We start from the raw sequence: 27,197 nt of genomic DNA, 5'->3' as shown, positions 1-27,197 counted from the left end.
TGTAGTCCGCGCCGGGAGGTCGGCGCGGCGGCGCCCCGCAGGCCGGACTCCGCTTCCCGTGGTGCCCCGCGGCCGGGCCCGCAGCGCGGCGTGGGGGCAGCCATGCCGAAGGCCAAGGGGAAGAACCGGCGGCAGAAGTTCGCCTACGGCGTCAACCGCAAGCGGCTCTACCGCAGCGCCCGGCGCCGCGCCGCGCCCCGCATCGAGTGGTGGGCGACGGGGGGGCCGGGGGAGCCGAGGGGGGACGTGGGGGGGAGGCTGAAGAGATCGGGGGTGAGGGGACGGGGGGGCTGAGGGGGCGTGGGGGGGGTGTGGGGGGCTTTGGGGTCGCGGGGGGGACGTGGGGGGTCGTAGAGGGGTGTTTGGGGATGGAGGGGCTGAGGGGATGGGGGTGGGGGGCTGAGGGGACGTGGGGGGGGTTGGGGGTCGTGAGGGGGAGGTGGGGGGGTCGTAGAGGTGGGCGGGGGGCCGAGGGGTCCTGGGGTGGGGGGATGTGGGGGGTTGAGGGGGTGTGGGGGGGGGCGTGGGCAGGGGGTTTGGGGGGCTTTGGGATCGTGGGGGGGGTTGTGGAGGGCTGGGGGTTTTGAGGGGGGCGTGAGCTGAGTGGGTAGGGGGCTGTGGGGAGGGACGTGAGCTGGGGGGGGGCATGAGCTGAATGGGCGGGAGGGATGTGGGCTAGGTGGGGGGGGGTTTGGGGGGACGTGGGTTGGGGGGGGGGGGGGGTGGGCGAGCGAGGGAGTGGGGGTGAGGGCCCTGGGGGTGGTTGCATCTCGGTGGGCACCTGGGGTCACTCGTTGCGGGGGGACACCCGCGGTGAGCCGGTGCCTGTCCCCACCCAGCTCACACATCCGCCATGCGTGGGATGCCACCAAGTCCGTGGCACAGAACCTGGCCGAGATGGGCCTGGCCGAGGACCCCAACAAGGCCCTGCCCGTCGCCAAGAGGGGGCTGCTGGTGAGCGCGGGCGGGACGGGGAGCGGGGGCTGCCGGGGTGGCTGCCCTCGTCAACGTCTGAGGCATCACCAGGGGTAACGGGACATGGGACGAAGCTGCTGACTGGCGCTCGGCCTCCCGGGAGGTGCCTGAGCAGTGGGGTTGGGAGCGCTGCGGGCTGGCTGCCCCGTGTAACAAAAAATGGCTCTGTGGGCACGGCAGAGCCAGCCCGGCCGGTGTCGATGGGTACAGGTGGCCTTGCAAAATGTCACGCTGGTGAAGGAGGGCTCGTTTGCTGCAGGCACTTCTCTCTGCTCAGGTGCCGGGCAGTGCTGTGCCGCCTGGGCTTGCCTAGGGGCTAAGCTTAATGGTGCAAAGAAAAGGCTCTGTTTAAGCCGGGGGAGATGTCGTGGTTCGTGGCGCTGTTAAGACTTTTGGGAGCAATTTGTGGGGACGGCTGTTTTCAAAAAGGCTTTTTCTTGAGTTGCCTTCTCTCTCATTCAACACAGGGAATGGAGGTGGAGAGCGATGGGCAAGAGGAAGGGAAGAAGATCGTGCGAAAGCCCTACGTCTTGAATGGTCAGTGCTGCTTCCGTCCTCTTTGCGGGCTGCCTCGCCTGCCTTAGCAGGCTTCCTGCTGACCCGTGCTGCTCTCACTGTGCTTCGGGCTCTCCCGAGGCCCTGTGAGTTGTTTTGTTTCTCAGCATTGTGTTGCAGGACTGCCCTTAGTGGCTGTCCCGTGCTGGGGCAGGGAAGCTTGTTAATTCTTGCACAGTCCTTGCTGCAGAGGTTCTAAGGCTTGTGAGTGTGCACAGGGTGCCCCCCCGGCAGCAGTCAGCCAGGGGTTCCCAGCCAGGCTGGAGCTGAGCTGGGAGCCAGAAGAGCAGCTCATCCTTCCCAGCGTGTCCTCAGTCTCATGAATTCCCTTTCCCTCCCGTGCTGCTTTCCTGTAGTGCTTCTCCCTGCAGCCCCACCAGGACTCTGGTCACTCTGAGACTCGCTGGAGTCTCACACCAGCGGGACGAGAAACTGCAGCTGCCCTGCTCTGAGTGCTTTAGTGGTGGTTTAGCAGGGGCAGCAACAGCTCAGCTTCTTCCTCACCGTGTGAGCTGGGGAGCAGCAGCAGCACTGGCTGGGTGCCTGCAGCGTGCACAGAGAGCTGCTGTCTCGTTCGTTTTCCTGCCCGGTCATGCTCGGCAGCAGTCCTGGGCAAGCACGGAGCTGTGCCGCAGGAGCTGTGCGGCAGGAGCTGCCTCCTTTCTGCAGGACTGGCAGGGCTTGATCTTGGAGGAGGCTGGCTGCTGTCCTCTGAGGTGCTGCTGGCGTTCCTCCCCCCCCGCCTTCATCGCGGTGTCTGTCCTGTGCCTAGAGATGGAATATGAGGCCAGCCTCCCCGAGAAGAAGTCAAACACGCTCTCACGAGACCTCATCGACTACGTGCGGTACATGATACAGAACCACGGGGAGAACTACAAGGTAAGCGTTGGCTGCCCTGGAGCAAGGAGCACCTGCAGCAACTCGCTCCTGGCTCTTCCGCGGGGCTGGAGTCGCCAAACGTCCCTGCTTGGCTCCTGTTCTGTAGTCAGCTGATGGCTGGGGGGAAGTGGTGCTTTGAACCTCGTCCAGATCCGTGTCTGGCTCTGGCACCGGTCACAGCCCGCGTGGGCGGGCCCCCAGGACGTGGCTGCCACGGCTGGGCTGGTTTAGTGTTTGCTCACGGGGCTGTTTCCCTGACGTGCTCTCCCCTTTGTCACAGGAAATGGCTCGCGATGAGAAGAACTACTACCAGGACACTCCCAAGCAGATCAAGAGAAAGATCAACGTGTACAAGAACTTCTATCCCGAGGAGTACAAGGATTTTGTTGCATCGCTCAAGCAGGAAAAGATGGATGTGCAGTGACTGCCCCTTTTTTTTTTCCTCAGGTCTGCCTGCAAGCGCAGGCTTGGCGCTACCGTTCTATGAACTGAGAGGGCACTGCCAGACAGGTGACGGCTGCTGACAGGCTGTGCTTTCTGGGGCCAGGGCAAGCTGAGCTATGCAAAGCCTCTGGCGAAGGAGGAAGAACCTTCATTAGACAATTATAACCAGGCACACAAGGCTCCTGGCTGCGGCTCGTGGCATTGGGACTGAATGTGCTGTGCCGCTCCCTTTCTGAGTGGGAGCCAGCGCTGCTTTTGCTTTTTTAAAATAAATTACTCTCCCATGCTGGTATGAATGTCTTGCCCGTGGGCTTCCGTTGCTGCTCTCGCTGGGCGCAGTCCTGCTTTGAGAGCTCCTGGTGCCGACGAGCAGGACAGGCACAGGGTGTGCCGTACTCTGTGGCTACGGGGCTGGGGCCGTGGGGGGGGGCAGTGCTGGGGCCTCTGCCGCTGTCCCTGTGAGCAGCAGGGACGTGGGTGCTCTGTGCTCTTCCCCCAGAGCGACCTCCGTGCCTCCAGCTTCAGGAGACCGGGCTGGGGGCCCCTTCCGTGCCGAGGAACGAGGGCAGAGCAGAGAGATTTGCCTCGTTTATTGACAAGAGGAAGGAGCAACCGTACAAAGGGTTTCACAGCAGAGACTGGCCAGCACGTAGTCCCTTCCCCCAGAGCGCTCCCCAGCTTCTCTCAGTTTTCCAGGGCCCAGCGCTGTGCCTGGCAGCAGCCTGCCCACCCGCAGGCAGGGCTGTCTGCGGCTCCTGAGCCCTGAGGAGGGAGAACACGCAGCGGGGCAAATTCCTACCAAGCAGCAGCGCATCCTTGGCCCCCGTTCAGGATGAAGGAGCAGAGCAGGGCTGCGCGGTGCCTGCTTCCACCTCCGCTCAACAGGACTTTTAAAATAGAGGTTGAAGGCGAGCTGTGCGCAGCCCGAGCTGGTTATTCCCACAGCTGTGCGCCAGGCCAGCCTGGGCGGCAGGGCTGTGGCACGGGGCTGCGTGAGCAGCATCTCAGCCTGCTTTTTGGGCTGGAGGGCCCACGTAGCCTTCATCAGCACAGGAAAGCTGTGAGCAGGGGGTGGTTTCCTCCCCTTGTTTGGGGCTGCATCAGCCACATCGGCTCCAGGGAGGCCAGGGGCATCGCAAGCTGTGCTGCCTGGGCCCCTGTTGCCATCACAGCAGGGCGAGGGACTTGCTCCTGCCCCCCGAGAGCTTCCTCGTGGCTGCCACGCTGCTCTGTGCCTCTCACCTGTCCTAGGGGAGCCTGCTGGGCAGCTAGCTTGGCAGTTGAGCCCCAACATCCTGCAGGGCTGCCGTGTAGGTGCAGGGCCCTGCCCGTGCTGTGTTTCCCGCTCACCAGGAGGTCAGGGTGCTGCTCGTGCCTCCCAATGGAGGTTTTGCCCCCTGATTTAGGGGGGCGGCTGCCCTCTCCCCGTGGCAGAGAGCCTGCTGCTCGCGTCCCCGAGGGCAGCCGCGCATCAGCTCAATCCCAAACCTCGCGGGGTGCGTGCCGCGCGTGCCGTGGGACCTGCTGACGAGTCCCAGCACGTCCCAGCAGGAGCCTGCCCGGGCTCAGGGCTGGGACAGCAGGCTGACCAGCAGGCTCCTCACACGGAGCACGCTGGTGGCCGTGCTCAGGCTGGCCCAGGTCGCGCTGGTGGGCAGGAGGAAGAGCTCCCGCTGGCCGCTGAGCGAGTGCAGGCCCAGCTCCTCCTGCAGCTCCTCCGTGCTCAGGGCATCGCTCTTATCCTGCGGGGGGAGAGGAGGAGGCTCGGGAGGGCCGCGTGGCCCTGAGCCCGCGGGCTGGGAGCCCCGCGGCCGGCTGCCAGGCCGGTTGGTGGCTGGCAGGAACCCGTCCTGCTGGGCAGTCCTGGCAGGGATTGCTTTGCTCTTGCAGGGCAGTCGCTTGGGCGCGAGCTCATGGGAAGCGGCAGCAGGCACGCGCTTGGCTGCCTGCCTGGGCAATCTATCACCCCTTCGGGAGTTTGTACGCTGTTGCTCTCCTGAAACTCGTCAGCTGGGGCAAGAGGAGCAGCGCCCACACGAAGAATAGCAGCCGCGCCTTGTGACAGAGGCTGGGGGAGAAAGGCCCCGCAAATGCGGATTTTGCAAGAGCTGGGGGATTTGGGGCATCAGGATTTCCCTTTGGAGTCCCGGGGAGAGGCAGTTTGGCTCAAAACAGTCCCGGGGGAGCTGCTGGGGGGCACCCACCTGCTTGTTGGCCAGCACGACCAGGGGCAGCCGGGGCTCCTCCGCCAGCAGCGCGTGCAGCTCCTGGCGGGCCGTCCACAGGCGCGACCTGTCCACAGAGTCCACCACGAAGACCAGCACGTGGGCCTCGCTCAGGTAGTGGGACCAGTACGCTCGCAGGTTCTGGCTGCCGCCGACTGTGAGAAACAGGCAGGATCAGTGCCAGCATGTAGGGGCGAGTAGGGCGGCCGCGTCCCCGTGGCCCCCTTTGGAACCCGCAGCCTCCCCAGGGAACGGCGGGGCCGGGCCAGCCTTACCCTCCAGCAGGTCCATCTCCAGCCCCTCGACGTGCAGCTGGGCAGAGTTGAAGCCCAGGGTGGGAGGGATGCGTTTTCTGGCCGTCTGGCTGCAGATGTAGTGCAGGACGCTGCTCTTCCCGGCTCCGTCCAGCCCCAGCACCAGCACCTGCTTCCACTCCACCTGGGGGGCAGCAGGATGGCGGGGGGCTGCCTCAGGGACCGGCTTGAAGCAAGGGGGCCCCCACAGCCCCTGTGCCCCCTTTCCCAGCCTGACGTAGCCATGGGGTTTCCAGACAGCTCCCTTGCTCGTCTGGAAGTGCCGGGGGGATCACAGCGGTTCCCCCCACACCCTACACCCCCTCCTCCAGCTGGGTGGGCCCCAAGGGTGCTTCGGACACCCCAGGACTGCGGGTGGAGGTGTCCTGGGGAACACCCCAGGGGAATCCAGACCCCGTGCACCTTCCCCAGCCTGAGGGGCTCAACGCTACGGGAACTCCCTGCTCCTTCCCCGTCCTTGCGGGGATCCCGGTGGGTGACCATCCCGCTCCTCGTCCCAGCGAGCGGCTCCCTCCTTACCGTGCTGCCGGCGGGGGCTCGGTCCCGCAGCTCCTGCACCTCCCGCTCCCACCAGCTGTCCCAGCTGGCGCCCAGCTCGGTGTCGCGGAAGTAGAGCTTCCAGGCGATGAAGAGGAGGGAGCCCAGCGCTACCACGGCGGCCCCCAGGGCCAAGGTCAGGTCCCGGAGAGCTCTGGGGGGAGCCATGCGGCACTGGCACCCTGCGGCAGGGCCGTGCGAGCCAGCGGTGCGGCCAGATGTGCAACCTGCCAGCCGTGCAACCTGCCAGATGTGCAACACCACGGCTGCGCCCGCCCCCAGCGTCACCGCCGAGCTTAAAGGGGACGACGGGAGCCCGATCGAGGGATGGATGGAGGGCCGGGAGGGCTGGGAGAGGGCCCGGTGGGTGGGTGGATGGAGGCATGGAGGGAGGGAAGAGGGAGGGGGGATGGCGGGGAGCTGAAGGGGCATGGGGAGACGGGGAGAGGGAGGGAAGGAAGGCGGGAGGCGGTGGTGGTGTGTCTGCTGCTGGAGCTGTTATGAGCCGCCTACAGCCCCACAGTGGGTCTGGCAGCCTGGCGCGCTGTGCCCATGGTGCCCAGCACTGTGCCCACTGCCCTTGGGCTGCTTTGTCCCACTAAAAGCACACAGCACGTGATGGCCCCAGGCCGGGCCCTGCCGCGGGCAGCCGCGTGGCCTCTTCCCGAGCCAGATCCCAGCCTTGGGGTGGCTGCAGCGGGGCGGCAGGAGGCCCCGAACCCCGCTGGGGGGGACGTGGACATGGCCTGAGTGGTGCTGCTGGTGGAGGTGGCACGAAGCGGGGCGGGGGATGGTGGCGGGTGCCAGGGCAGCGCTCACGGCAGGACTGCAGGCGGCGAGGGCTGGGGGGGACATGAAGGGCATGGGGGACACGGGGGCTGTGGGGGCCATGGCGGAGCAGCCCCGTGTCTCCCCCACCCCCTGCAGCAGCCTCGAGCCCCATCCCAGCCCCACCACCTCCAGCAGTGCCCACCCGCAGCCCCAGTCCTCCCCCATCCCCTCACGCCCCTCAGGCCCCCCCCCAACCCCCCCAGTCCCCCCCACCCCCACCCCCACCCGAACTACAACTCCCGGCACGCCCCGCGCCAACCGCCGCGCGCCGCCCTGCCAGAAAACCCCTCCCGGCGGGAGGCGGCGCCATTTGCCCGTCGCCTCGGGCGGCGGCGCTTCCTTCCCCGACGTGGCGCCGCCCTCCCCGCCGCCCCCGGCCCGGTAACCGCTCCCCGCCGCCGCCGCCATGAGCTCGCGGCAGCCGGACGCCCCCGGTAAGGCTCTTCCCGTCCCCACGTTCCCCGGCGGCCCGGGCCGGTGGCGGCGGCGCTGAGCCCCGGTGCGTGTGTTGGCAGCGCTGGAGCGGGGCGGCGGGGCCGTGCCCGGGAAGATGTCGCTGCCCCTCGGGGTCCCCCGGCGGGCCTTCAGCTACGACGACGCCCTGGAGGACACGGCCCCCATGACGCCGCCGCCCGCCGACCTGTGCTCCGGGGTCCTGTGGAAGCAGCCCGTCATCCCCGAGCGCAAGTACCAGGAGCTCTCGAAGGTACGGGGTTTCACTGAAAATCTCACTAAAAAAAAACCTTCAGGCGTTAACGAGGTGCAATTAAACGCTTGTGGGGGTGCTCCAGTGCGTGAGCAGCTCTTAGGGTCTGTTTTCTGAGTCTCGAAGTGAAGTTCCTTGCTCTCTCGAATGGAACTAAATAGCCATAAGCCTACCCTCCGCTTTTCGTCTCGTCTTCTTTTAAAATCTTTCTTGTGGCAGAAACCCCGACATTGTGGTTTGGCACAAAAAGCAAACTCTCCGGTCAGGGAACAGTAACTCCAGTGTTAGGAGGAGGTCAGTGTTTCACTGGAGTTGTTGTTTTTGAGCATTTACTGCCTGGTTCATTGTTGTTGGGGCCTTGTCAACAGTGGTAGAGCGGTAAGCGTGAAGTGCTTTCAGTAAGAAACTGAAAACATAACGAATGAGGCGGGGAAAAGCTAATCACCGGCCTCTAATCCATGTAACTGTCATTTTGCAGACAGCCAGTGCTCCTGAGCTGTCTGGAAAAGTTCCTGCCTGCTTGACCTTGCAGTCCAGTTTGTAGCTATGCGAATGGCCGTAAATATGTTCTAGCTGCTTTCCTGTTGACCTTTTTGAACTTAAACTTAATGACCTGTTGGCTCTGCGCCCGGCATGTTTTCGAATGTTGAATGAAAGTTGCTTGTTCATTACTAAGAATAAGGTTAAAGCGATAAGCATTCCTGCGTCGTGGATAGAACAATGTTTTTTTCCATGGGATAAAGTCTTGCTGCTAGTGCAGCTCGGCCTTGTTTCGCTGGGGTAGTTAGGGATGTGCCGTGACAAAGAGCTGAGGTACTTTCTCACCGTAAACTACGCCTTCTTCTGCGCAGATGGAGGAAGGGGATGCTCACGTGAACGCACCTGTCATAACTCCTTCATCTTCTACTGAAAGCGTCAACAAGGTACCCGTGGTAAAGGCCAAGGCCACTCATATCATCATGAACTCTCTCATCACAAGTAAGAGCTCAGCTTTCTGTAGTGTGGTGGCTGATGGGGCGTGGGCACGGGAGTTGTGGTTCGGCTTGGTAATGCCTCAAGGTAACTACCAGCGTTCCTGGATGGTTTGTGGGTTCAGAGTAACTCTGCTTTTAAACTGTACGATTATTAGAGGACGCTTCTAGAAGGAAGCAAGGAATTAGGGGATAGGCCACCTTACAGCCTCCGTGTTTCTTGGCGCAGGAGTTAAGTGGTGAAGGGGAGTGCAGGGAGTGTGCCGTGCTGATAGGACGCTGCAGTCCACACCGCCTTACGCTGGAGCGCAGAGGCTGCTGTTGCTGCTGCTGTCTGTTTGCTCATTAACTTGGTATTTCTTGCTGTTAGGTAGAGTTCTGCAATTACCTGAAGCTGTGTGGACAGTTGATGTGCTGAGCTAATGGAGCACTTCATGGCATTTATGTTAACAGCAGCAGGTGTCTTGCTAACAGCGAGACTTTAAAAAACAAACCTCATGATTCACGAAGCTTTAAAATGAAATTGGGTCAGTTATGTTTGCAGAGAGCACATGCTCATTTGCAGCAAGGGAAATTAAGCGTGTTACTCTGTGCCTGCTGCCTCTTCTTTTAACATCTGGGATTCATTTTTTTCCTACAAGCAATGTTTCCAAAGACTCCTAGGTAGGTTTTAGGCCAGCGTTTTGGAATAGCTTTATGCTTGTTTCCTGTCTTGGCTCAAAAATAACCAACATATTGGAAAATACCATCCAGGAGTAGGGACTTTCTGCTGGAAAGCAGCTTTTGTTTTAGTACAATGGTAAAATAACTATCTAGATAAAAGCGTGATGGCCTAAAAATGGTCTTATGCAGTAAGATGTCAGGAAGTCTGAACTGCTTCTCCCAGGAGAGATGTTCAGATGCAAATTTGAAATAGACAAAAGCCTTCTAGATCTCTCCTACAATGCACTATCCTTGCGAATAACTTTAACATTAAAATTGAAGTTTTTTTAAAAAAGACAGTAACTTCATGTGTACTAATTCCTTTTAACTTTGATTCACCAGCCAAACTAAGAACAATTTCCTATGCTGATAGTAAAAAGGTGCTCGCTTCAAGAACTGAACTGATAGCAGTCTGTTGGCTGGTGGCTCTGTGGTTGGCTAAAGTAGCTTATTTTACCTAAGCTAGAATTGCTGCGGGGGCCTTTACCACCTGCTCTGCAAGGCTGTGATTGTCAGATTAGCTGGTGTGGGCAGTCTTTCAGAAATCTTACTCTTTCATTGGCAAAAAAGTTGAAAAATCTAGGGGGCCACTTAAAATATCCAGCTTGTTGTGGGGTCTTGTAGACTTGGGAAATTGTAATTAGAAGTGATGCGGCTTGTTGGGTTGAGTGCGTTTAAATACAAGTGTTGCATTTGTGACAAATCACTGCTTATCCGACTTGCTTAGCCCTGTGACTCAGGAGGGTCTTCTGGTCAGAACAGCTCCTTAGTTTCATTTTGCTGCCTCTGTCAACTCGTCACAGTCGGTATGAGGGGTGAAATTACCTGTGGTCACTCGAGTTGCCTTTGCTAGAACTGCTTGTGGCGGCTCTTCTGTGTGAACGTGTGCTCTTGTCCATTCCAGAGCAGACTCAGGAGAGCATTCAGCGCTTTGAGCAGCAGGCAGGGCTGAGAGAAGCTGGCTACACTCCCCACAAAGGCCTCACTACAGAGGAGACCAAGTATCACCGAGTGGCTGAGGCAGTGCACGTAAGACTTCTTTTCCTCGGCTTTTTTGTTGGTTGTGTACTAGCTCGACGCCTGTCTGACGTAACTTTGGGAGCATGTTGCTAGGACTACTTAAACTGCTTACTCTGAAGGCTTTTAGCTTATTGTGTAAAAAGATTACCCACATATGTTAAACTTGCCGTTGGCCTTTATAGTTCTGAAACAGTTTGTTCTGAAAACTGCCGTATTCCACAGTCACTTCCAGCTGGGGACATCTCTGCACAGAACCTAGTTTCTTGCTGTACCTCTCAGGGGTGCCCTGCAGTGGACTGTAAGTGTTTGTCCCAGCATTATCTCTCCGGGGATAGCTTACGCAGCATGCTAGCCTTCTGGATATTGAGGGCAAAGCTTGGCATCGAGTCTCTCTGCAAACACTTGTCTCTACTGTGGTTCTTCTGTTTAAGAATTGGAAGACGCTTGCCAGCTCACATTTGTTTTAAAGAAAGTATAATTTGAAGTTCAATATATTTTTATGTGAAACTGTAATTTTGAAAGAACTTAGCTGTTTGGTAAGTGGATGGGGCACTCCCAGATCTTACCGTGCTGAGCAACACTAATCTGAGGGTAGGGCAGAGAAGGCCTTTGACACCTGAAATAAACATGCTTGCTGAGCTTTGGTCTTCAGTCTTATCCCTAAATCCAAGTAACTTCTCAAATTTTAAAGGTCCTGTTCACATTTTCCAGCTTGGTGCTTACTTTGATGATCTTGAATTACCCTCATCTCTTCCAATGCTACTTTTCCGTGGCATTAAGATGCGAAGTACGGAAGGTACTTCATCGGATGTTTGTAGTGGTTAAGCGGTGAACGGACTGAACTTAGAACGCTACTCACTGCTGCCTTAGTGATGCCAAGCCTCGTTTGAGTCTTGTAATGAATCCAGGAATTCCTGGTGCACTTGGACAGCAGTGCTGAAGCCCTGGACCTTTGTTTTGACTTCGTACTGAGCTAACTTTGCAGTACAAATCAGCAGCCTCAAAATAAGTACTGTTCTAGTTGGGTTACCTATTCTCCTTGAAACAAGCCAGAACTAGATTACTTGTAAGCCACGCATTTCTAACATGGAAGTTAGAAAGTGAAATTGGGCTTGCTTCTTATTGGAAATAAGGACAAAGGTCTTCAGTCAACGTGTTTCTGGTGAGCTCAGCTGCCCACAGTAATCTTGCAGTTGGATTTCAATAGTGAGCCTTCCAAGCGTACCCCTGCAAGGTCAAAGTTTCAGTAGCAATGTCAGTGAGTTGTGTTGGTGTGGCTTGGATAGCCACAGGATATGTTCTGAGAAGGTGCCTGTGCAGTCGGCGTTTGAACTATAACTGCCCTTCAAGTGACTTCTTTCAAGTTCTGTTTGTACAGAGTGACTTGTAATAGCCTGGTTCACATGTACCCAGTTCCTGATCGCTGTGTGACTGGACATATTCTTCAAACACAGTTCAGCTTATTGTTCTAGCGCAGTGCTTTCACCTTGTTTGTGAATTATTCTGTCTCTCATACTCCTAGGCTTCTGTGCCAGGCCTTGTCTCACCTTCGTTAGAGAACTTGTGGGACTGAAGCCTCTGCTCTGACCAGTGCTCCAGACACACGGCTGCTGCGGCACTTGGACTTGTCACCCTGCAGCCAGCAGTTCAGCCAGCTCCGCTGTATTGGAGGCAACCTTCCTAGGAGTGCTGGTATTTAAGCAGCGTGCTGCTGTTGAGTAGTGACTGAACTGCAGCGAGCTATGTGGTGTTCTTCCTTTAGCTTGGAGGATGTGTCCACTTGCATGAGCATAGTGATGAAATGTTTGTATGTGACCTGGAAAGAAGCTTAAGGGCTGTATGCAAGTATTGTAATACTGAGTATAACTGGGTGAAATAACACTTAAATGCCTTATCTGTGATACAAACAGTTGTCCAGTTTTGACAGTAAAACTTTGTGTTCTTATGCCTTGTACTTAAGGTCTGTCGCTTGTGTTTGTCTTGCCTTTCCTAACAGAAGCTAAAAATGCAGAGTGGAGAAATGACAAAAGACGACAAACAGACTTCTTCTGCTCAGTCCACTCCAAGCAGCACTCCCCACTCCTCTCCCAAGCATACAAACAGGTACCCTGCCCCTGGCAGATCACTGCCTCTGTGGTTTCCTGCAGGCTGTTGAGGTGGGAGTTGCTACAAATATCCCCTTTATCGTGTGAGGGACTGTCTGAAGGGTGGAGTTCAGGGACTGCTGTGGATTTGTATCAGAACTAAATATATTGGAAGCTCGTGGAACTTCAGCGTGCATATCTTTGTCCTGGGTGTTGGCGAATCTGTTAAGATCTTTCAGATTGTCCCTGGCAGCTACGTGTAAAGTTTCTGGTGAGGTGTGGCCCACCTGAAGTGTTGTCTTTTTTTCATACGTTGCGGTGATTTTTTTCCATAGGAGTTGGTTTAGTCAGGGATCCTCTGCTTCTATCACTGGCCCAGACTTCGTTGCCGTGGAAGCTGGTGGGGACAGATTGCCATCTGAAAGATGGAGTTTTTTTGGACCCAAAGCCATCCAGAAATCCACCAATGATCCAGGTATGTCCTCTAAAATCTCCTGCATTGCAGGAGATGGGGGAGAACTGTTAGACAGCAAAAATGCTAGCTGTTCCTATTCACCTTGGGAGTGTGTGCTGTTCGTATCGTTTCTGTGCCAAACAGAACGGTACGATACTCAGTACTGGCAGGAGTGGAGAAAGGACTTGGCTAGTTTTCCTAGCTCTTACTTGCTGTGATTTTTTTTTTTTAACCAGGAGGATTTACCATCCAATCCTATAAGGGTGCCCAGAAGCCATCCCCAATGGAGCTGATGCGTGCTCAGGCTACTAGAATGTCAGAGGATCCGGTCACCTTCAAGCCACCCAAAATGGACATTCCAGTCACAGAAGGGAGGAGACAATCTCCACGTTCCCATAATATCAAACCACGGGATCTGAATGTGCTCACTCCAACTGGGTTCTAGGAAGAAAGCTTCTGGTATCCTTACTACCTACCTACAAGGTGTCCCTGTGCTGTTGTGCTGCAGTAAAATAGGAATGTCTCCCTTCCAGCTCTTCATCTCAGAAAAGGAAATAGCTGTGACTGTCCTCCTAATGCCAGCCTTGAATCAGTCCTGGAAAAACTCCCGCACTCGTACTAAATCATTGCAAACCATCTTCTCTGCTGTAGTGCACCAGCTCTGTCTGCTAGGCTGCACTACGAGACACGCTTCCCAGTACGCTGTGCTAAAGTAAAACCTTGAGCCCCGTTTTGTGGGAGAGGACTGCATGGGGCGTGCAGATACGCTGGCGTGTCTACGTGTAGTCTGGTTGGCTTGTCCGGCTCAGTGTTGAAGTACCCTCGGAAGGACTGTGGTTGTCTGTCATGTACAGAACAGCAGAAAATGATGAAAACAAGCAAGGACCAAAAGCTGGACCGTTAGCTGCCAGGAGGAAAACTGCTCTGGGAATGTGGTAGGTCAGCTTTAAATGTGCAGCTCCCTTACTGTCTGTTGTGACCTTATAGTTCAACGTCTAGTAACTTGCTTGTTCCTGGGCTTATTTCAAAGGAAGAGTGCAGCCTTGCCTGTTATAAGATACTCTTATTACAAAGACAGGGGGAAGAATCTAACGAGGCTTGGCAGTAATGAGAGAACTGCTTCTCTCCTAGCTCTTTGGGTTCCTCCAGAAATGGTAGAAATGACCAGAGCTGGTGTGGCTTGAACCAAGTAATCCTCTTTTCTTTCTGCAAAGCAACGCTGTCCTGGCTCGTCCTCGACAGACGTACAGCAGTTCTGGCACTCTGGTTGCTGCTTCATTGTTTTTCTAGCATCTTGTGTGAATCACATAGAAGTGTATTGGGCGCCAGTGGCACTTCTCAAAAGGGTCTTTTGTTTCATCAGCATTAAACAGATCTTGCAGGGCTGGGGGAAGACTGAGTGGAAGATCAAGGCTCAACGTTCCTCCGTGCTGTGATACAGTGACGTATAGTTTTTTTGGCCTAGTCTTTACCAGTTACTGCAAACAGTTAACACTTGCTTTCATGAAAAGTGGAAGGACCTCCTAGCTACCGTCTAATCCTTTGATCTTTAGACAGCATTGCTGTGTAATTGTCACCCGTCCTGTGGCAATCGGGACTCTACTTGATCTCATGATTGTGTTGCGGAGCTCCCTCAGCCAGAAGACAGTTCTCTGTGGTGCTGAGGTGGGAGTGGCGGCCTCGCATCTGTCGTTAGGAGCTTTTCTGTTACAGGGACTTTTTACAGAGGTGACTTAAGGTTGTGGTCTGGAGCTTCTGCCTGCTCCAACCGTTCGTTCATGAGGGTGAGGAAGAACTGGCTCACTTGGTTAGCTGCCCTCTGAAGAATATATTCTGTGGCTCTGCTTCATCTCAAGCTTCAACAGCACTGCCAGTGGTGTTAGGTTGAAAGTCTCCCACCCAACCAAGCAGTCACCACTGTCACCAGTCATTTGCACCTTGGCGATCAGAATCTCTCATTTGACATTAATTTATTGTCTGTATTCATGTCTTAAATGTGTATGATTTTTGTTACAAGAAAATAAAATCCTTGTGAATGGAGGTCCTTGTTTTTTAGTGTTGGTAAAACATCTGTGGAAGAAATGTGGGGCTGTGCAGCGTCTACCAGGCCTCTTGCTGCTGGCCAACAAGCGTGGGGCCAAGCTCTGCGTACTAAGGCTAACAGCACTCCCACTGTGGTAAATACTTGCTGCGTAAAACTCCTTTTTAAGAGGGAGACTAGGTTTAAAGCCAGATTAAGTCCTGTTTTAGGCCTTTCGCTGATGAAACCTTGTAGTTTTTTGAGCTGTTCAGATGAATGTTTGCACCTGCACCAAGGAGGTGGGCACAGATGTGGGAACCGGGCTGGTATTTGCCTAGTGATGCCCAGCTCCTGGCTTTGCCTTCCTCCTTTTGGTTTGAGTGCTGCTGTGGCACTTAGGGCTGTCAGAGTGCTCCTGACAGAGCACACAGTTCTGGGTTGGGGATGACTGAGCTGGACACTGGCTCTGTTTTTCTTTGAATGTTTGCTGAAAGTGGTCGAATAGAAGCTGAAGCGCCTAGATGCTCTTGTACTGTCTGCTGCTGCAGGTCGTGGTTACACCTCAGTTTAGTTCGAAAGGCTGCTTGTTGTTAAAGGGTGGTCTCTTGGTGTGATACTCTCATTCTGCTTTCTGTATCCTGCTCAAGTTTTGTTCCTGGGATATGATCAAAGAATCAGAAAATAACAACTATAACTATGGCCCAGCTGAATTATGGATCTGAGTTGGTGGCAGTGGATTTGAATCCAGTATTCATCCTGATGATGTGTACTTGGCTGCACTGCAGCCACGGCGCCTTCTGGAAGAAGTGCTGCCCTTCCAACTGCTATCCACGCCTTTCTTGACGTGGCTAGCTACCTTGCTCCGAGTCACATCGATGTGTTTGTTTAGGAACAGAAAAGTTCATCCCTTGCGTGTCCTGGAGATCTTGACACTGTGAACCCCCTCGCTGTATTCCACAGCTGTGCGTTTTGAAAAGCTCATCAACTTTTCCTAAACACTGAAGAGGTATTATGGCATTTTGCTGTGCAACCTATTGCCAGTTTATGGCTGCTTTAGTCTGATGCTATCCCAAGGAACAGCTAGTAGAGCTGTGGGCTTCCTTTGGGCACCAAGAAGGAAGAGGCTCAACAAATACAAAAATAATTTATTTATTTTTTACAGGTGTACAAAGTGCTTTGTAAAACCGTAGGACGAGGCAGATTTGGAAGGGAATTCTGAAACTGTAAACAAAAGATTTTCCAAATATATTAAACGTGAGATGACACTTGAGACTGCAGCATGAGACAGGGTTTTAAGTTCACAGCTTTTAAAGGAAACACGAAGCTCCATCAGGTAGCAGTGACAATGAGAAACAACTGTTGGATCATGTACACTTTCTCCTCGATCTGCAGCGGGAAGGGCTGCCCCAGGAGCTGCTGCATTCGGCTGAGGAAGTCCTCTATCTTCAGGTGGATGTCCAGGTGGCTGATCTCGTCGTCATCCTGGAGCTTGGGCTTGGCTTTCTGAATGATCAAGTCCATCCGCTCATGGAGTGAGCTCCGTAAGTGCTCTGCAAGAGGAAATGCTGTTGGGAAGAGGTAACATGCAACGGGCCATCTGACCTCCTAGGGACCGATCGCAGCATCCCCCGGCAGTGCTGTGCAGCAGTAGAGCAGCTGGGAACTGTGCGGGTTCCTTCCTGGTTATCCTTGACACTTCTGCACAAGGCTAGCCTGGTGGAAGAAGGCACTGTCCCCTTCTGGAGCTCACTCTGTGCACGGAGAGAGACCAAGAAATGGAGAGGGGCAGGCAGGGCTGTAGCATCCCTTCTGCCAGTGCTAGCGGCAGACTGGACAGCTGTCCAGCTGCGAAGATGGTCTCCAAAGAGCTTAATGGTGCTCTTCTGAGGCTTCAGGGAGATTAGCACACTATGCACACGTGACTGTGGGTTTCTCTGCGTTTATCTGAGAGCCTAAACCCTGGTAAAGCAGGATTTGGTAAGGGACTTTAGAAATTTTCTGATAAAATGTGTTTTGTGACTGTGACAATCTGCAGGGGTCAGAACTAGTGCTCCTTCCAGGGCTGCTGGTGGTGGTGCTCCCTGCCCAGTGTAAGTGCTCGGTGTGTCCTGGCTTTACCACCCCTCTGCCTTCTGCTTTTCCTCCTAAGCTGCTCAATTCTGCCCGCTGTGCCTGCGACTTAATAGTGGGTGCAAAGCACTCCGTTGCCAACTTCCCAGGGCTGGCACCGATCCTTTAGGATGTCGGCAATTTCTTGGCAGCTAAACTTGGCAAAGCAGGCTGTGCTCCCTGCTCGATGCAGTATCACTTCTTTGCTCTGACTGCTGAGAATAGTTCCCAGGAAGGATGGAAGCACGTCATCTTTCTAAGCCTTTGTGGCTGTGAGCTCAGGAGTGGTGAGATGAAGTATTTGGGCTGTTCCACTGCAGCCTCTTGATGAATTTGTGTTTATTAAGGCCAGAACAGGCTGCTTACCCAGTATTACGTTTTGGTAACTTAGCAGCAGCAAACTCAAGTATTGCAGCATTTCGTCCCACCTTTGCCACGTTGCTACTTCATCCTGTGACAGGAGACAGGATTTGGTTATTAGGAGAGGTTTTCTCAGGAGAAAGCAATGCAAGGGGGAGGATGGACTGGATACCTGGTACTGAAGCAGCACAGAGGAGTGGTCCAGGAAATGCAGGATCTTGGACAGAGACAAGGGCAAGGTTGTGGGCACATCACAGCTGTGCTGGAACATCATCTCCAGCAGTTTGCAGCGCAGGAGGTGGCTATCCATGGTGTTTAACAGAGCTTCCCTGAAAGACAAAGGGATTTATTGTGGGGGGAGACAGCGCAGCCTGACCAGGAGCAACTGCTTCAGCATGTTTCTGGTGTCTTGCTGGTGCTGATCTGGTGTGAGAGTGAGGTGAGTGTAGGGGCCGCCCACAAGGGCAGTGGAAGCAAGCCCACCAGACGTGACAAACCTTTGTCAGGCAGCTTGGCCACGGGCGTGCTTACAGTACTTAGGTCTGATCTGTGGCAACCCGAGGTTGGGTACGGTCTGTGAAACAAGCTGAGTTGCTTCACTTCACCCTGCCCAGCAGCCTGTGCAGAAGTTAGCCATTCCTGCTGACTCGCGGGGAGCAGAGCCAAGCAAGTGCAAAGTGGTGTCAGCTGCCAGCTGGATCTAGGAGATCTGCCTTGAATGAGTGATAGCTTGGCTAGAGTCACTTTGGCTTGCTTAGCCCCAGTCTGTGCTCAGAGTTCTGCTGAAAGGATCTGAAAGGGTTTGAAACATCTGTGCCTTGTGGTCTCGTGTCTGCGCCAGAGCCACTCAGGCCCTGTGCCTTGGCTTCAGACACTGCACTTCTTACAGAAGCAAACAAAAGCTTGCCCAGGCAGAGCTGTAGGAAGTGTCACTTCTGAGGAGCTTCTCAGTAGTCCCTGGGAATCAGTGGTGTCTGCTGGGACTTGACTGTGCTCGTGCAGGGTGCTGCTTTTTGCATTCGTAAGGTTCTGCGACTTTAACAAGTAGGAGAATCAATTGTTCTCAGCAACGCACTGGGGAGATGGGTTCAGCTGGTGATGCTGATGGCATCTGTTAGTCCAACAGCTGTGCTCTTGCTGGCTGGGTCACAGATGAGCCCGTCTTTCTATACCTTATATTCCTTTATGCATTCAGATTTAGATGGAAGTTGGGATTAAGACTACTGACCAGAAAGGAGACGCTGCTTTGCACACGTTTGTCTCACCTTTGGCTCCTCACAGGAATATTCAGAATGAATGGAAATATTACGTCAGCGATCTTGCAGGAGCTGCAGTTGGGAGATTTGTCCACTTCCACTGCCATGGACAACATCCGCTGGAGCAGGAGCATTGCCCTAGGTCAGAGAGAGTCAACGTTAGGAGACAGTACCCCTCAGTCTGCAGAGCTCTGGGGGTGGGATCTAGCTCAGCACTGTGCCTTGCAGTGAGGGGTGTCAGGGAATGTAGCAGGTTAGATTTGATTTGCTTCCTGTGAAGCCTTGTGGTGTCTCTTGGTGTCCGTTGAATCTGATGCTCTTGGAAGCTGTTAATCCCCAGAGGGGCCCTAGGAAAGTCCCTGTGGCTGTACTGAGCATTGGCGGAGTGGCATGGGGCAGTCTGAGCTGTGGGCTCCAGCCTTACGTAAGAGGAAGATGCTCACTGAGATGGTTTTCTACCAAGTGAGGGAGCCTCTTGTTCCCCGAGTCCCTCTACCCCAGAGGAAACACCCGTAAAGCTGGTCACAGGTACAGCCTGGCTTCCCTCACTTGGCAGGGATGGAGCCGTGCTTCTCCCTGACTCCAGCCCCGTGTTACTGACAGGGGGAAGCCAGGACTTGTGGGGCTTACTTCTGGGCGAAGACAGTTGGTGGGAGGGCCTCTGTCTGGTCAGCGCTGGCTGGCCTCGCTGCGGATGAGCTGCATTCAGCCCGCGCTTCTGCGGAGGAGTGCGTCGCTTCTGGCTCCTGGGGCTGGGAGAACCCGATTCCTGTCACTGCTGCCACCAGCCATTCGACCACCTCCCTGGGACAGAAACAGGAGCGTTAGTGGGGATGGGCCTGGCCTTGCTGCATTCTGACCTCCAGCTCTGCTGGAGGCTGAGGAAAGAGCCCAAGGACGGAGGATATGTCCCACCTGCTTGGGTGGCCTGGGGAGTAGCTCTGCTGAGCAGCAGGTTTATGTGCTTGACAAGAGGATTGCCTCCTCATTCCTGTACTGAGCAAGGCAAAAATGATCTCATTCCTGAATAAAAGCCTGCTAGGCTGTGGTTGGAAATGCCTTGCATCATTTTTGGTGGTTTGCTGTCATAAACCTCTGCCATAAACCTGCTGCTATTCCTTATACTTGGCCCCTATAGCTTCCTCTCTTTCCTAAGCTTGTTTCTTGAAAAGTGTGACCTGGATTCTGAAGAAGTATTCCCCAAGCCCCTGCCTCTCCCCACCTGGTTGGAGTACAGGGGAGGAAGAGGCACCCCTTACTTCACGTTGTTGAAGCACACGTCACAGGAAAGCACTTTCTTGGCAATTGACTTCTGCAGCAGGCGCAGCTTCAGGTTGTGCTGGAAGTCATCCTCCAGGGTCTGCACCACGTACTGCAGGAAGAGCAGTCGGCCAGGGGGCTTCTCCTGAGGGCAGACAGAGATGGTGTGAGGCTGGTGGAGCCCCAGGGCAAGGAACATCAGGGAATTTGGCTGTTCTGGGAATGGGCATGAATGTACGTGACTGAGGAACAGCACATTTGTTCTCTGGGAGAGGGCTGCCTGGCTCAGGCAGTGCCCTGGGGGCTTGGCTGGGGACGTTTGACCGCAGCACCAGGCCTGCGGCCCTCACACACCCCCCCAGTTCACAGAGGCTTTGTCTGTGGCTGTGCGTTTAGGTGAAACATCCTGCCTGCAGCTGTGCAGCAGGTTAAGGGGCACCATGGATAAAAGCAGGAGACCCAACTTGGCCCTTGCTGCCCTCAGCAGCTGCACTCAACCTGCGCGTTGGGCCGACCCCTCGTGCAGTGGAGCAAGGCCAGGCTGAGCCCCAGGCACCGCGCTCTGGCTGATCCCTGCCCGATGTGACACGAAGCAGTGCCGAGTACCTGGTCTTCCATGATGTACTTCAGCAGCGCCCAGTCCCATCCCACAGTGGCGGTGTTGGCTGGATGGAGCCTGCAAGGACAGCGTTGTCTGCCGGCACTCGCCTGCCTGACCCACCCGCCTTGGGGTCAGGCAGCCCCTGCCCCAGGCCCTCCCCTGTCCCTGCTGCTCCCGTGCCCGCGCTGCCTCCTCTCTAGTTCTGCCCTCTCCCCTCTCACCAAATTTGCTGCGGGGAAGAGCAAAATCACCTCTTTAGGAAAAAGGCTCCTCCGTCTTAGAGGACTTCCTGGTGTCAAAGGCTTTCCCTGCACCTGGCTTGCTTCTAAATAATTAACACGTGCTCATGGTATTTTCCCTCTTGTCTCAGCATCCCCTGCCTCCCTCATCCCCCCATCCTCCATCCATTTGGGTGTTTAGTGGCTGCTGTCTAGGCCAGCAGTGGTTCTGTCCTGCCCTCAGGCGGCCTGCATCAGTTTTGATAACAGGGAGCGGGGGAAGGATCATCCTGGGTTACAGAGGAAACTGTTCCCCCTTCCGTGGGTGAGGACCACGGAGGATAACCTTTATGCTGGGCACGAAGGCAGCCCCAGGGTGCGGTGGCAAAGGGAACACGTACATTTGGATCTTCATCAGCAGCATGTAGGTGTCCTTCAGGATCTCCCCCTGGTGGGGGTTCAGCAGGATGTGCCTGATCAGGTGGGAGATGATTTCTTTGGGGGGGCAGTGCTGGCCGGAGACGAAGTCGCTCAGGAAATGCAAGGTGCCCTCCAGGAAATTCTCCTCCATGGTGGTGTGCACCATGCTCATCTTCCTGCTGGGGATGAGCTCGGCCTTCTGCTGCGTGCAAGGCAAGGCAACGGGTGAAAACCAGCTCCCTCTGGTGCAGAGGAACCCAGCAGTGATGCGGGGCCCACCGCTAAGGAACTGCAATAACCAGAGATCCCGATCGCCTGGCAAAGCTTCCCCTGAAAGGGCAAGCAGAGCAGGGGCTGCCCCTGCTCCATCCTCTACTCCAAGGGCTGCTCTGAGCAGACTCAGCTGGGCAGCAGCTGCTCTGAACCCCGTTTACCTGCAGCGTTTCCCTGTTGTGTTTTAAGCCGTGGAGGAAGAGGTGGTGGACTCCGCTCCTCCTGAAATAGCGCAGTTTGTTCAGCCAGACCCTGCTGTCAGCCGTGGTCCGGCCTGGGGTCACTTGCTGGGTTGCTTTGCGTAGTGCTGAGTCCCCTGCTTCCAGCAAAGGCCCTCTGGCCTTCCCTGGGCTTGTGCTGATGCTGCCTGGGACAGGGCTCGGGCTTTTGGGGAGCTCCCTTAGCTGCCAAGGGTGGGGGGTCTCCTCCTCTGTGCCACAGGTTCCACAGCTGCCGCTGCTGTCCGTACTGGAGGGGGACAGGGAGAAGAGGTCCGTGTCCAGCGGCATGCTGGCCAGGGAGCCCAAGTCACTGTTAAACGTGGTGGTGCTGCAGTTCTGCTCCGGGCTGCAGAAGGAGCTGTGGTGGCTGGAGGCAGGAGAGAAGCAGCCCTTGTTCTCCACCGCTCCTGCCGTGTCTGCGGCAGCACAGGGGTACGTGGGAGCGTCATGCTGGGGCGCTGCAGGGCTCAGCCCCGCCGCCGCCTCCGTTTCTTGCTTTGTGGTGAAGCAAAGCCTGGGATGGGACACGCGTACGGCTGGGGCAGCAGGCTCACGATCAGCACAGTCCGTGGGCGGAGGAGGGCTGCACGTGTCTTCCTTCGTCAGGTCGATGATGGTGATGCTGCTCCACGGCACCGGCTCTGCGCTCGTGTCCTCGCGGGTCAGATCGATGATCTCCTGCGGGGACAGAGGGGGTCAGCGCTGTCAGCAGCGGTGGCACCTGGGGGGACGAATACAGCAGCACATCCTGCCCCTGCTCAGCCGGGAGAGCCGTGGGGGGCACGGGGGCTCACTCCTCAGGGGCTGGGGACAGAAACCCGGAGCAAAGCCCTGCACCCAGCCGGGGCCCAGCGCTACCTCCACGTCCATGGCGGGGCACGCAGCTACGCCGGCGCTGAGGCGGCTGCAAGAAAATCAAGTGAAATCCACGCGTCTCCCGGCCGGGGGCCGCTGCCTTTCCCCGGGGGGGCCGCACATAGCCCCGGCGAGGCGACCACAGCCTCGGGGGCGGGCCACCGGTTGCCACCGGCTTCCAACGGCTCGAAACCCACCTCAGAACGGGGGCGGGGGGACAACGAACGGCCCCTCAGCCCCCTGCCCTGCGAGGGACCGGGTGCCGGGGTGCTCCCTGAGGCGGCTCCCCGGGCTTGGGGACTGCAAAAGCCTTGGGGACCGGGGACGGATGGGGGATGGCGGCGGTGTAACGGGGCTCCCCGGTAGCACCGGGGGCTCTCCGCGGGCGTCCCGCGTCGCGGCTCCCTCCCTCCCTCACTCACCGCGGGGCGCGCCCGGCGGCGGCGGCGGCGCGGGGGGGGCGGCGGCGGCGGGGAGCGGCCGCCCTCGGAGCCCGAGTCGGTGAGGAGCAGGGCGCCGTCCGCCATCTTAGCGCCGGGGCGGCGGCGGCGGCGGAAAGCGCGTCAGGGCCGGCGGGGCGGGCCGGGGGCGGCCCGGCGGCGTCGGCGGCGGCCCCGCCATGGCGGTGTCGCCCTACGTGCAGGCCATGCAGGAGCTGTTCCGAGCCAACACGCGGAGCCGCGAGTTCCCGGCGCACGGCGCCAAGGTGCACTCGGTGGCCTGGAGCTGCTGCGGCCGCCGCCTGGCCTCCGGGTCTTTCGATAAGACGGCCAGCGTCTTCCTGCTCGAGAAGGACCGGCTGGTGAGGGGACGGGGGGAGGCCGCTGCCCGTGGGCCGGCCGCTGGGGCGGGGGGCCGGGGCCGGGGGGAGGCACCGGAGAGACCCCAGCTGGGGGGGGGGAGCAACCCTGGGGGCCGGTACCTGGGCGTGGGGGCCGGTACAGGGGCGTGCGGGGGAGGTACCGGGGCGTGGGGGCCGGTACCGGGGTCAGGGAGCCGGTACCGGGGTGTGGGGGCCGGTACCGGGGTCAGGGGGCCGGTACCGGGGTCAGGGGGCCGGTACCGGGATATGGGATCCGGTACCGGGGTGTAGGGGCTGATACCGGGGTCAGGGAGCCGGTACCAGGGTGTGGGGGCCAGTACTGGGGTCAGGGGGCCAGTACCGGTCGGTGGTCTGGTAGGGGAGGCCGGGGACCGTGACTGAAGTGGTGGTGGAGGTGCTGGGGTCGGTAACCGGTAGTCCCCGGGGGTGGGCTGACCTGACCGGGGCTTGCTCTCCCCCCCGTTGGATAACCGTCCTCTTCCTCCAGGTGAAAGAGAACAACTACCGGGGGCACGGGGACAGCGTGGATCAGCTCTGCTGGCACCCCAGCAACCCCGACCTCTTCGTCACGGCGTCCGGGGACAAGACCATCCGCATCTGGGACGTCCGCACCACCAAGTGCATCGCCACTGTCAACACCAAAGGTGGGTCCTTGCCTTCTGGGGGCTGCTGGGCCCCGCAGCACCTCCGTGGCATGGGACCCCTCTGCAACGATGCTGCTCTCTGGCCTCTTTTGTTGGTTTTGGCAATCAGGGCATCTTTGTTGCTGCTTCTGGTTTAGCGTTGCCCTCATCTAACTTGAGCTGGTGTAAGGGGCAGCAGTGACCACGAGGGCTGGCTTATGCTGGTGTCAGGACTGAGGAACTGCTGAAATATGCAGCTGACTGTTAAAGCGGCCTGCAGGCTCGTCTCTGCAGTCTGGGGGCTACAAGGATGGAGACTGGGGAAGGCATGTAAGCAGAGACACAAGGTGGAAGTCAAAGTTTACATGGTTTTAGAAAGCGTTTCTTCAAATTTATGGGTTGATTGACCTAGATACCATCTCTGGCCTAGGAAATCTCTGACTTCCAATTGTCAGAGCTGTAAATGTTGTTGTAAGGCGGCATAACTGCAGCCTGCCTTGTTCCTACCCTTGTTCATGTATATTTATTGTTGGCTGCTGCTTTTTCTGGATATTGAAGATCGCTGAGTTAAGAGGGTCTTTGATTTGATCTCGTTTGGTGGTTGCTGTGGGTAAAACAGAAAGGATAGTGATGCAGTCATGTTGGCTTGAAGCTATGGTTCTGCTAAGTTTAATTTTCAGTCATTGCACGTATTGCTGGACAGTTACTGTGTGGTGTTTGAGGTAAACTGCAGACCTGGCAGTCTTTCGCATCTGGGAGTGGTTCAGAGTTAGTGGAGCAGACTGGGGCCTTGGATCAGGAATAAAAGCTGCCTGTCTGCTTAACGCACTGTGGCTCCTGCAGATTGTTGTGTGGAAATGAGATCTGCTGCCTTTCTGCCCCTCTAGGGGAGAACATCAACATCTGTTGGAGCCCTGATGGGCAGACCATTGCAGTGGGGAACAAGGATGATGTTGTCACCTTCATCGATGCCAAGACACATCGCTCCAAAGCTGAGGAACAGTTCAAGTTTGAGGTGAACGAGATCTCCTGGAACAACGATAACAACATGTTCTTCCTCACTAACGGGAACGGCTGCATCAACATCCTCAGGTGGGTGCCCGTGGCACTGGTGGGCCGGGTACCTGGGCTGGCTGCCCTGGTGCGTTTCTGTCATCCAAGGCAGTCTGCAACTCCCTCTGCTGCTTTTGGGAAGTCCCCCACCCCAGTGATCCCCGGTGCTGTGGTGGGAACAAGCTTGGCTGGAATTAGGTTGCCCCGTTTCTGGGCTGGGCTCCCTGTGCGTGACCCAGAGGTTTTGTCTCCTTCACCCAGCTCTCGAGGCTACCAACGGTGTCGCCCTGCACTGTTTTGCTTCACTCAGAGTCCCGGCGTGTCTTACACTCACACACAAACACTACCCTTCTCTCACTGCTTCCTGCCCTCTCCCTTCATCTCTGCAGCTACCCGGAGCTGAAACCCATTCAGTCCATCAACGCCCATCCTTCAAACTGCATCTGCATCAAGTTTGATCCCATGGGGAAGTACTTTGCCACGGGCAGCGCTGATGCGCTCGTCAGCCTCTGGGATGTGGACGAGCTGGTGTGTGTGAGGTGCTTCTCGAGGTAGGTGGTGCTGGCCCGACGCTCCCTGCCTCCTCTCTCTCGTGGCTGTGGGGGGATCGCTCACTGTCTGCTTCGCTCTGCCGCTGCAGGCTGGACTGGCCTGTGCGAACGCTGAGCTTCAGCCACGACGGGAAGATGCTGGCGTCGGCATCAGAGGATCACTTCATTGACATCGCGGAGGTGGAGACAGGTAACGGCTTGCTTTTGGGGAACAGTACGGAGGGAATCGGATGGGGAAGTGCTGGTGGAGCTGGGAGGGCACTGGAGGAGCTTGGCTGTGCACGACAGAGCGCCAGAAGAGGGAGCCTCTGCCTCGCTAATCCCTTGTAGATATGCGTGTGGTGTCTGAGCCTTGTCACCAGGTGATTAAAAGGCGCTGAAGCAGCGTTTGTTCCTCCGCTGCCCTGCGTGGGAGGGAGGAGGCAGGTGCTTGGCTCTGCTGCGCGCCACGGGTCAGCGTGCAGCGCAGGGCTGGAGGCTCTCCCGGCTGACGTGGGCCCTTTTCCATGCAGGAGAGAAGCTCTGGGAGGTGCAGTGCGAGTCCCCCACCTTCACAGTGGCCTGGCACCCGAAGAGGCCTCTGCTGGCCTTCGCCTGTGACGACAAAGATGGCAAATACGACAGCAGCCGGGAGGCAGGCACTGTCAAGCTCTTTGGGCTCCCCAATGACTCCTGAGGAAACGGCAGCGGGGCAGGGCAGCGGGGAGGCGATGCTTCCCTGCTCTCAGGGATGGGAGGGTGCTTAGGTAGCGTAGGACGGGGTGAGGAGGTCTCTCCCCTCCTTGCCTGCTCGGCAGTGCCCTCGCGTTGTCCCAGCTCTGCGTGTGCCGCTCTCGAGAGCATTTGTAAAAAGCAGCTTGTGTGCCGGTGAGGCTGGGGGGTGCCAGCAGAACCCCCCCCCTCACTGTCTCAGGGCTACCTTGTCTCCAGGCCACGTAGGGCCTGTTCCAAAGGCAAGTGGCCAAAGAAAATCACTGAACGTGAGTGCTGAGGAGCCTCCCGAGGCAGGAGCTCTGCTCTAGGGCAGCGGCACGCAGCTCCCCAGCAGCGAAAAGCTCCGTGACCATCCCCTGCTCTCCACCCTCGCGGCCCGGGGGTGAGGGCAGCCCCGGAGCACGGCCTGCCCCTTCCCCTCCCACACGTCCCCCGTCTCTTCCCCGCGTGGGAACAGCAGGGGGGCAGCACGGGGAGGGTGGGGACGCGTGGGCTGGGGGATGTTTCCCCCCCGCTGGGGCATTTTTTTTTTGTACGTGTGGTTGTTTTTATAATTTTGATAAATCCTCTTCCGTAACGAAGGCGCCTGTGGCTGTTGTGGGGGCAGGAGGAGGTGAGTGGGGGAAAGAGGGAGGTGCTGAGCTGCTGTCCCCTTCCCTGCCCCCGTCCCCATCCCCGTGTCCCCACCTCCTGTGCTGTCGCCGCACCAGAGGGCGCTGCGCCCCCACGCTGGCGACGAGGAGCACCAGGGACACCGCACAGAGGATGGGGACAGGGCCGCGGGGCCGTCCCCATCCTGTACCCCCCTGCCCTGCCCTCCCCGCTCCGCTCTGGCAGCACCCCCATGGATGGAGCAGGGCCGTGGTGGCAGCGGGTGGCTCCTGCCTGTCCCCACGTCCCCGTCCCCGCACCCCCAGCAGAGCAGAGCGGCTTCCTCTCCCCCCCCCGGGCCGGGTCACGTCGCAGCTGGGCACGGTGAGGAGGTGCTGGCGCAGCCTGCCTGCGATGGAGACCTTGCCTGCGTGATCTTTATCGTTTCCTCGCCTAATATTTCCTCCTGACAGAGGCTTTTCCAGGTGACTGCTCTGCTGATGGCGCCTGGGTAACAGCTGAGCTCTTTGCTGTTAAATGATGGCAAATCGG

General features: G+C 57.3%; 5 protein-coding genes across 10 annotated transcripts; 3 read left to right on the top strand and 2 right to left on the bottom strand.

Moving 5' to 3' along the window:
- The first annotated feature begins 6 nt into the window (after window positions 1-6).
- NOP16 (NOP16 nucleolar protein) lies at window positions 7-3,145 on the top strand. The gene is made up of 5 exons (XM_040573818.1): window positions 7-209; window positions 840-954; window positions 1,443-1,512; window positions 2,303-2,409; window positions 2,690-3,145. Exons 1-5 carry the CDS (start codon window positions 103-105, stop codon window positions 2,831-2,833), a joined length of 543 nt encoding a protein of 180 aa, XP_040429752.1. The 5' UTR covers window positions 7-102; the 3' UTR covers window positions 2,834-3,145.
- A 283-nt stretch (window positions 3,146-3,428) lies between these two features.
- Window positions 3,429-6,290, bottom strand: ARL10 (ADP ribosylation factor like GTPase 10). Its single transcript, XM_040573814.1, has 4 exons — window positions 5,912-6,290; window positions 5,354-5,516; window positions 5,058-5,233; window positions 3,429-4,595 (listed from the first exon to the last, which is right to left on the bottom strand). The coding sequence occupies exons 1-4, from the start codon at window positions 6,095-6,097 to the stop codon at window positions 4,419-4,421; spliced, it is 702 nt and encodes a 233-aa protein (XP_040429748.1). The 5' UTR covers window positions 6,098-6,290; the 3' UTR covers window positions 3,429-4,418.
- A 356-nt stretch (window positions 6,291-6,646) lies between these two features.
- On the top strand, window positions 6,647-14,737 carry KIAA1191 (KIAA1191 ortholog). The gene is made up of 7 exons (XM_040573803.1): window positions 6,647-7,194; window positions 7,276-7,466; window positions 8,318-8,444; window positions 10,044-10,168; window positions 12,156-12,262; window positions 12,579-12,718; window positions 12,934-14,737. Exons 1-7 carry the CDS (start codon window positions 7,167-7,169, stop codon window positions 13,140-13,142), a joined length of 927 nt encoding a protein of 308 aa, XP_040429737.1. The 5' UTR covers window positions 6,647-7,166; the 3' UTR covers window positions 13,143-14,737.
- Window positions 14,738-14,866: 129 nt separating this feature from the next.
- Window positions 14,867-22,827, bottom strand: SIMC1 (SUMO interacting motifs containing 1). Of its 6 annotated transcripts, none has more exons than XM_040573796.1 (10): window positions 22,713-22,827; window positions 21,376-22,113; window positions 20,923-21,143; window positions 20,309-20,378; window positions 19,702-19,847; window positions 19,073-19,246; window positions 18,452-18,580; window positions 17,359-17,515; window positions 17,193-17,277; window positions 14,867-16,282 (listed from the first exon to the last, which is right to left on the bottom strand). In XM_040573796.1, exons 1-10 carry the CDS (start codon window positions 22,815-22,817, stop codon window positions 16,047-16,049), a joined length of 2,061 nt encoding a protein of 686 aa, XP_040429730.1. In that variant the 5' UTR covers window positions 22,818-22,827; the 3' UTR covers window positions 14,867-16,046. The 6 variants fall into 6 exon arrangements, with proteins under 6 accessions (XP_040429730.1, XP_040429732.1, XP_040429735.1 ...); XM_040573798.1 differs by having other exon boundaries at window positions 14,867-16,267; XM_040573801.1 differs by having other exon boundaries at window positions 14,867-16,468; window positions 20,923-21,140.
- A 61-nt stretch (window positions 22,828-22,888) lies between these two features.
- Window positions 22,889-26,635, top strand: THOC3 (THO complex 3). Its single transcript, XM_040573802.1, has 6 exons — window positions 22,889-23,092; window positions 23,601-23,757; window positions 24,624-24,828; window positions 25,179-25,340; window positions 25,430-25,530; window positions 25,853-26,635. The coding sequence occupies exons 1-6, from the start codon at window positions 22,910-22,912 to the stop codon at window positions 26,014-26,016; spliced, it is 972 nt and encodes a 323-aa protein (XP_040429736.1). The 5' UTR covers window positions 22,889-22,909; the 3' UTR covers window positions 26,017-26,635.
- Window positions 26,636-27,197: the final 562 nt, after the last annotated feature.

This window comes from Cygnus olor, chromosome 14 (genome assembly GCF_009769625.2).
Source record: "Cygnus olor isolate bCygOlo1 chromosome 14, bCygOlo1.pri.v2, whole genome shotgun sequence".
Taxonomy (NCBI): domain Eukaryota; kingdom Metazoa; phylum Chordata; class Aves; order Anseriformes; family Anatidae; genus Cygnus; species Cygnus olor.
Note: the sequence above shows the minus strand (reverse complement) of the source record. Positions and strands in the feature narration are given on the sequence as shown.

Coding starts and splice junctions, on each gene's coding strand:
- NOP16 (XM_040573818.1), top strand. CDS start 103: ATGCCGAAGGCCAAGGGGAAGAACCGGCGGCAGAAGTTCGCCTACGGC. Junction 1,513..2,302: donor AAAGCCCTACGTCTTGAATG/GTCAGTGCTGCT, acceptor TCCTGTGCCTAG/AGATGGAATATGAGGCCAGC. Junction 2,410..2,689: donor ACCACGGGGAGAACTACAAG/GTAAGCGTTGGC, acceptor CCTTTGTCACAG/GAAATGGCTCGCGATGAGAA.
- ARL10 (XM_040573814.1), bottom strand. CDS start 6,097: ATGGCTCCCCCCAGAGCTCTCCGGGACCTGACCTTGGCCCTGGGGGCC. Junction 5,234..5,353: donor GGAGATGGACCTGCTGGAGG/GTAAGGCTGGCC, acceptor TGTTTCTCACAG/TCGGCGGCAGCCAGAACCTG. Junction 4,596..5,057: donor TCGTGCTGGCCAACAAGCAG/GTGGGTGCCCCC, acceptor CTCCCCCCGCAG/GATAAGAGCGATGCCCTGAG.
- KIAA1191 (XM_040573803.1), top strand. CDS start 7,167: ATGAGCTCGCGGCAGCCGGACGCCCCCG. Junction 8,445..10,043: donor CATGAACTCTCTCATCACAA/GTAAGAGCTCAG, acceptor TGTCCATTCCAG/AGCAGACTCAGGAGAGCATT. Junction 10,169..12,155: donor GAGTGGCTGAGGCAGTGCAC/GTAAGACTTCTT, acceptor CTTTCCTAACAG/AAGCTAAAAATGCAGAGTGG.
- SIMC1 (XM_040573796.1), bottom strand. CDS start 22,817: ATGGCGGACGGCGCCCTGCTCCTCACCGACTCGGGCTCCGAGGGCGGC. Junction 18,581..19,072: donor CCAACTGTCTTCGCCCAGAA/GTAAGCCCCACA, acceptor TCTCTGACCTAG/GGCAATGCTCCTGCTCCAGC. Junction 16,283..17,192: donor TTACCAAAACGTAATACTGG/GTAAGCAGCCTG, acceptor TCTTCCCAACAG/CATTTCCTCTTGCAGAGCAC.
- THOC3 (XM_040573802.1), top strand. CDS start 22,910: ATGGCGGTGTCGCCCTACGTGCAGGCCATGCAGGAGCTGTTCCGAGCC. Junction 24,829..25,178: donor GGCTGCATCAACATCCTCAG/GTGGGTGCCCGT, acceptor TCATCTCTGCAG/CTACCCGGAGCTGAAACCCA. Junction 25,531..25,852: donor CATCGCGGAGGTGGAGACAG/GTAACGGCTTGC, acceptor TTTTCCATGCAG/GAGAGAAGCTCTGGGAGGTG.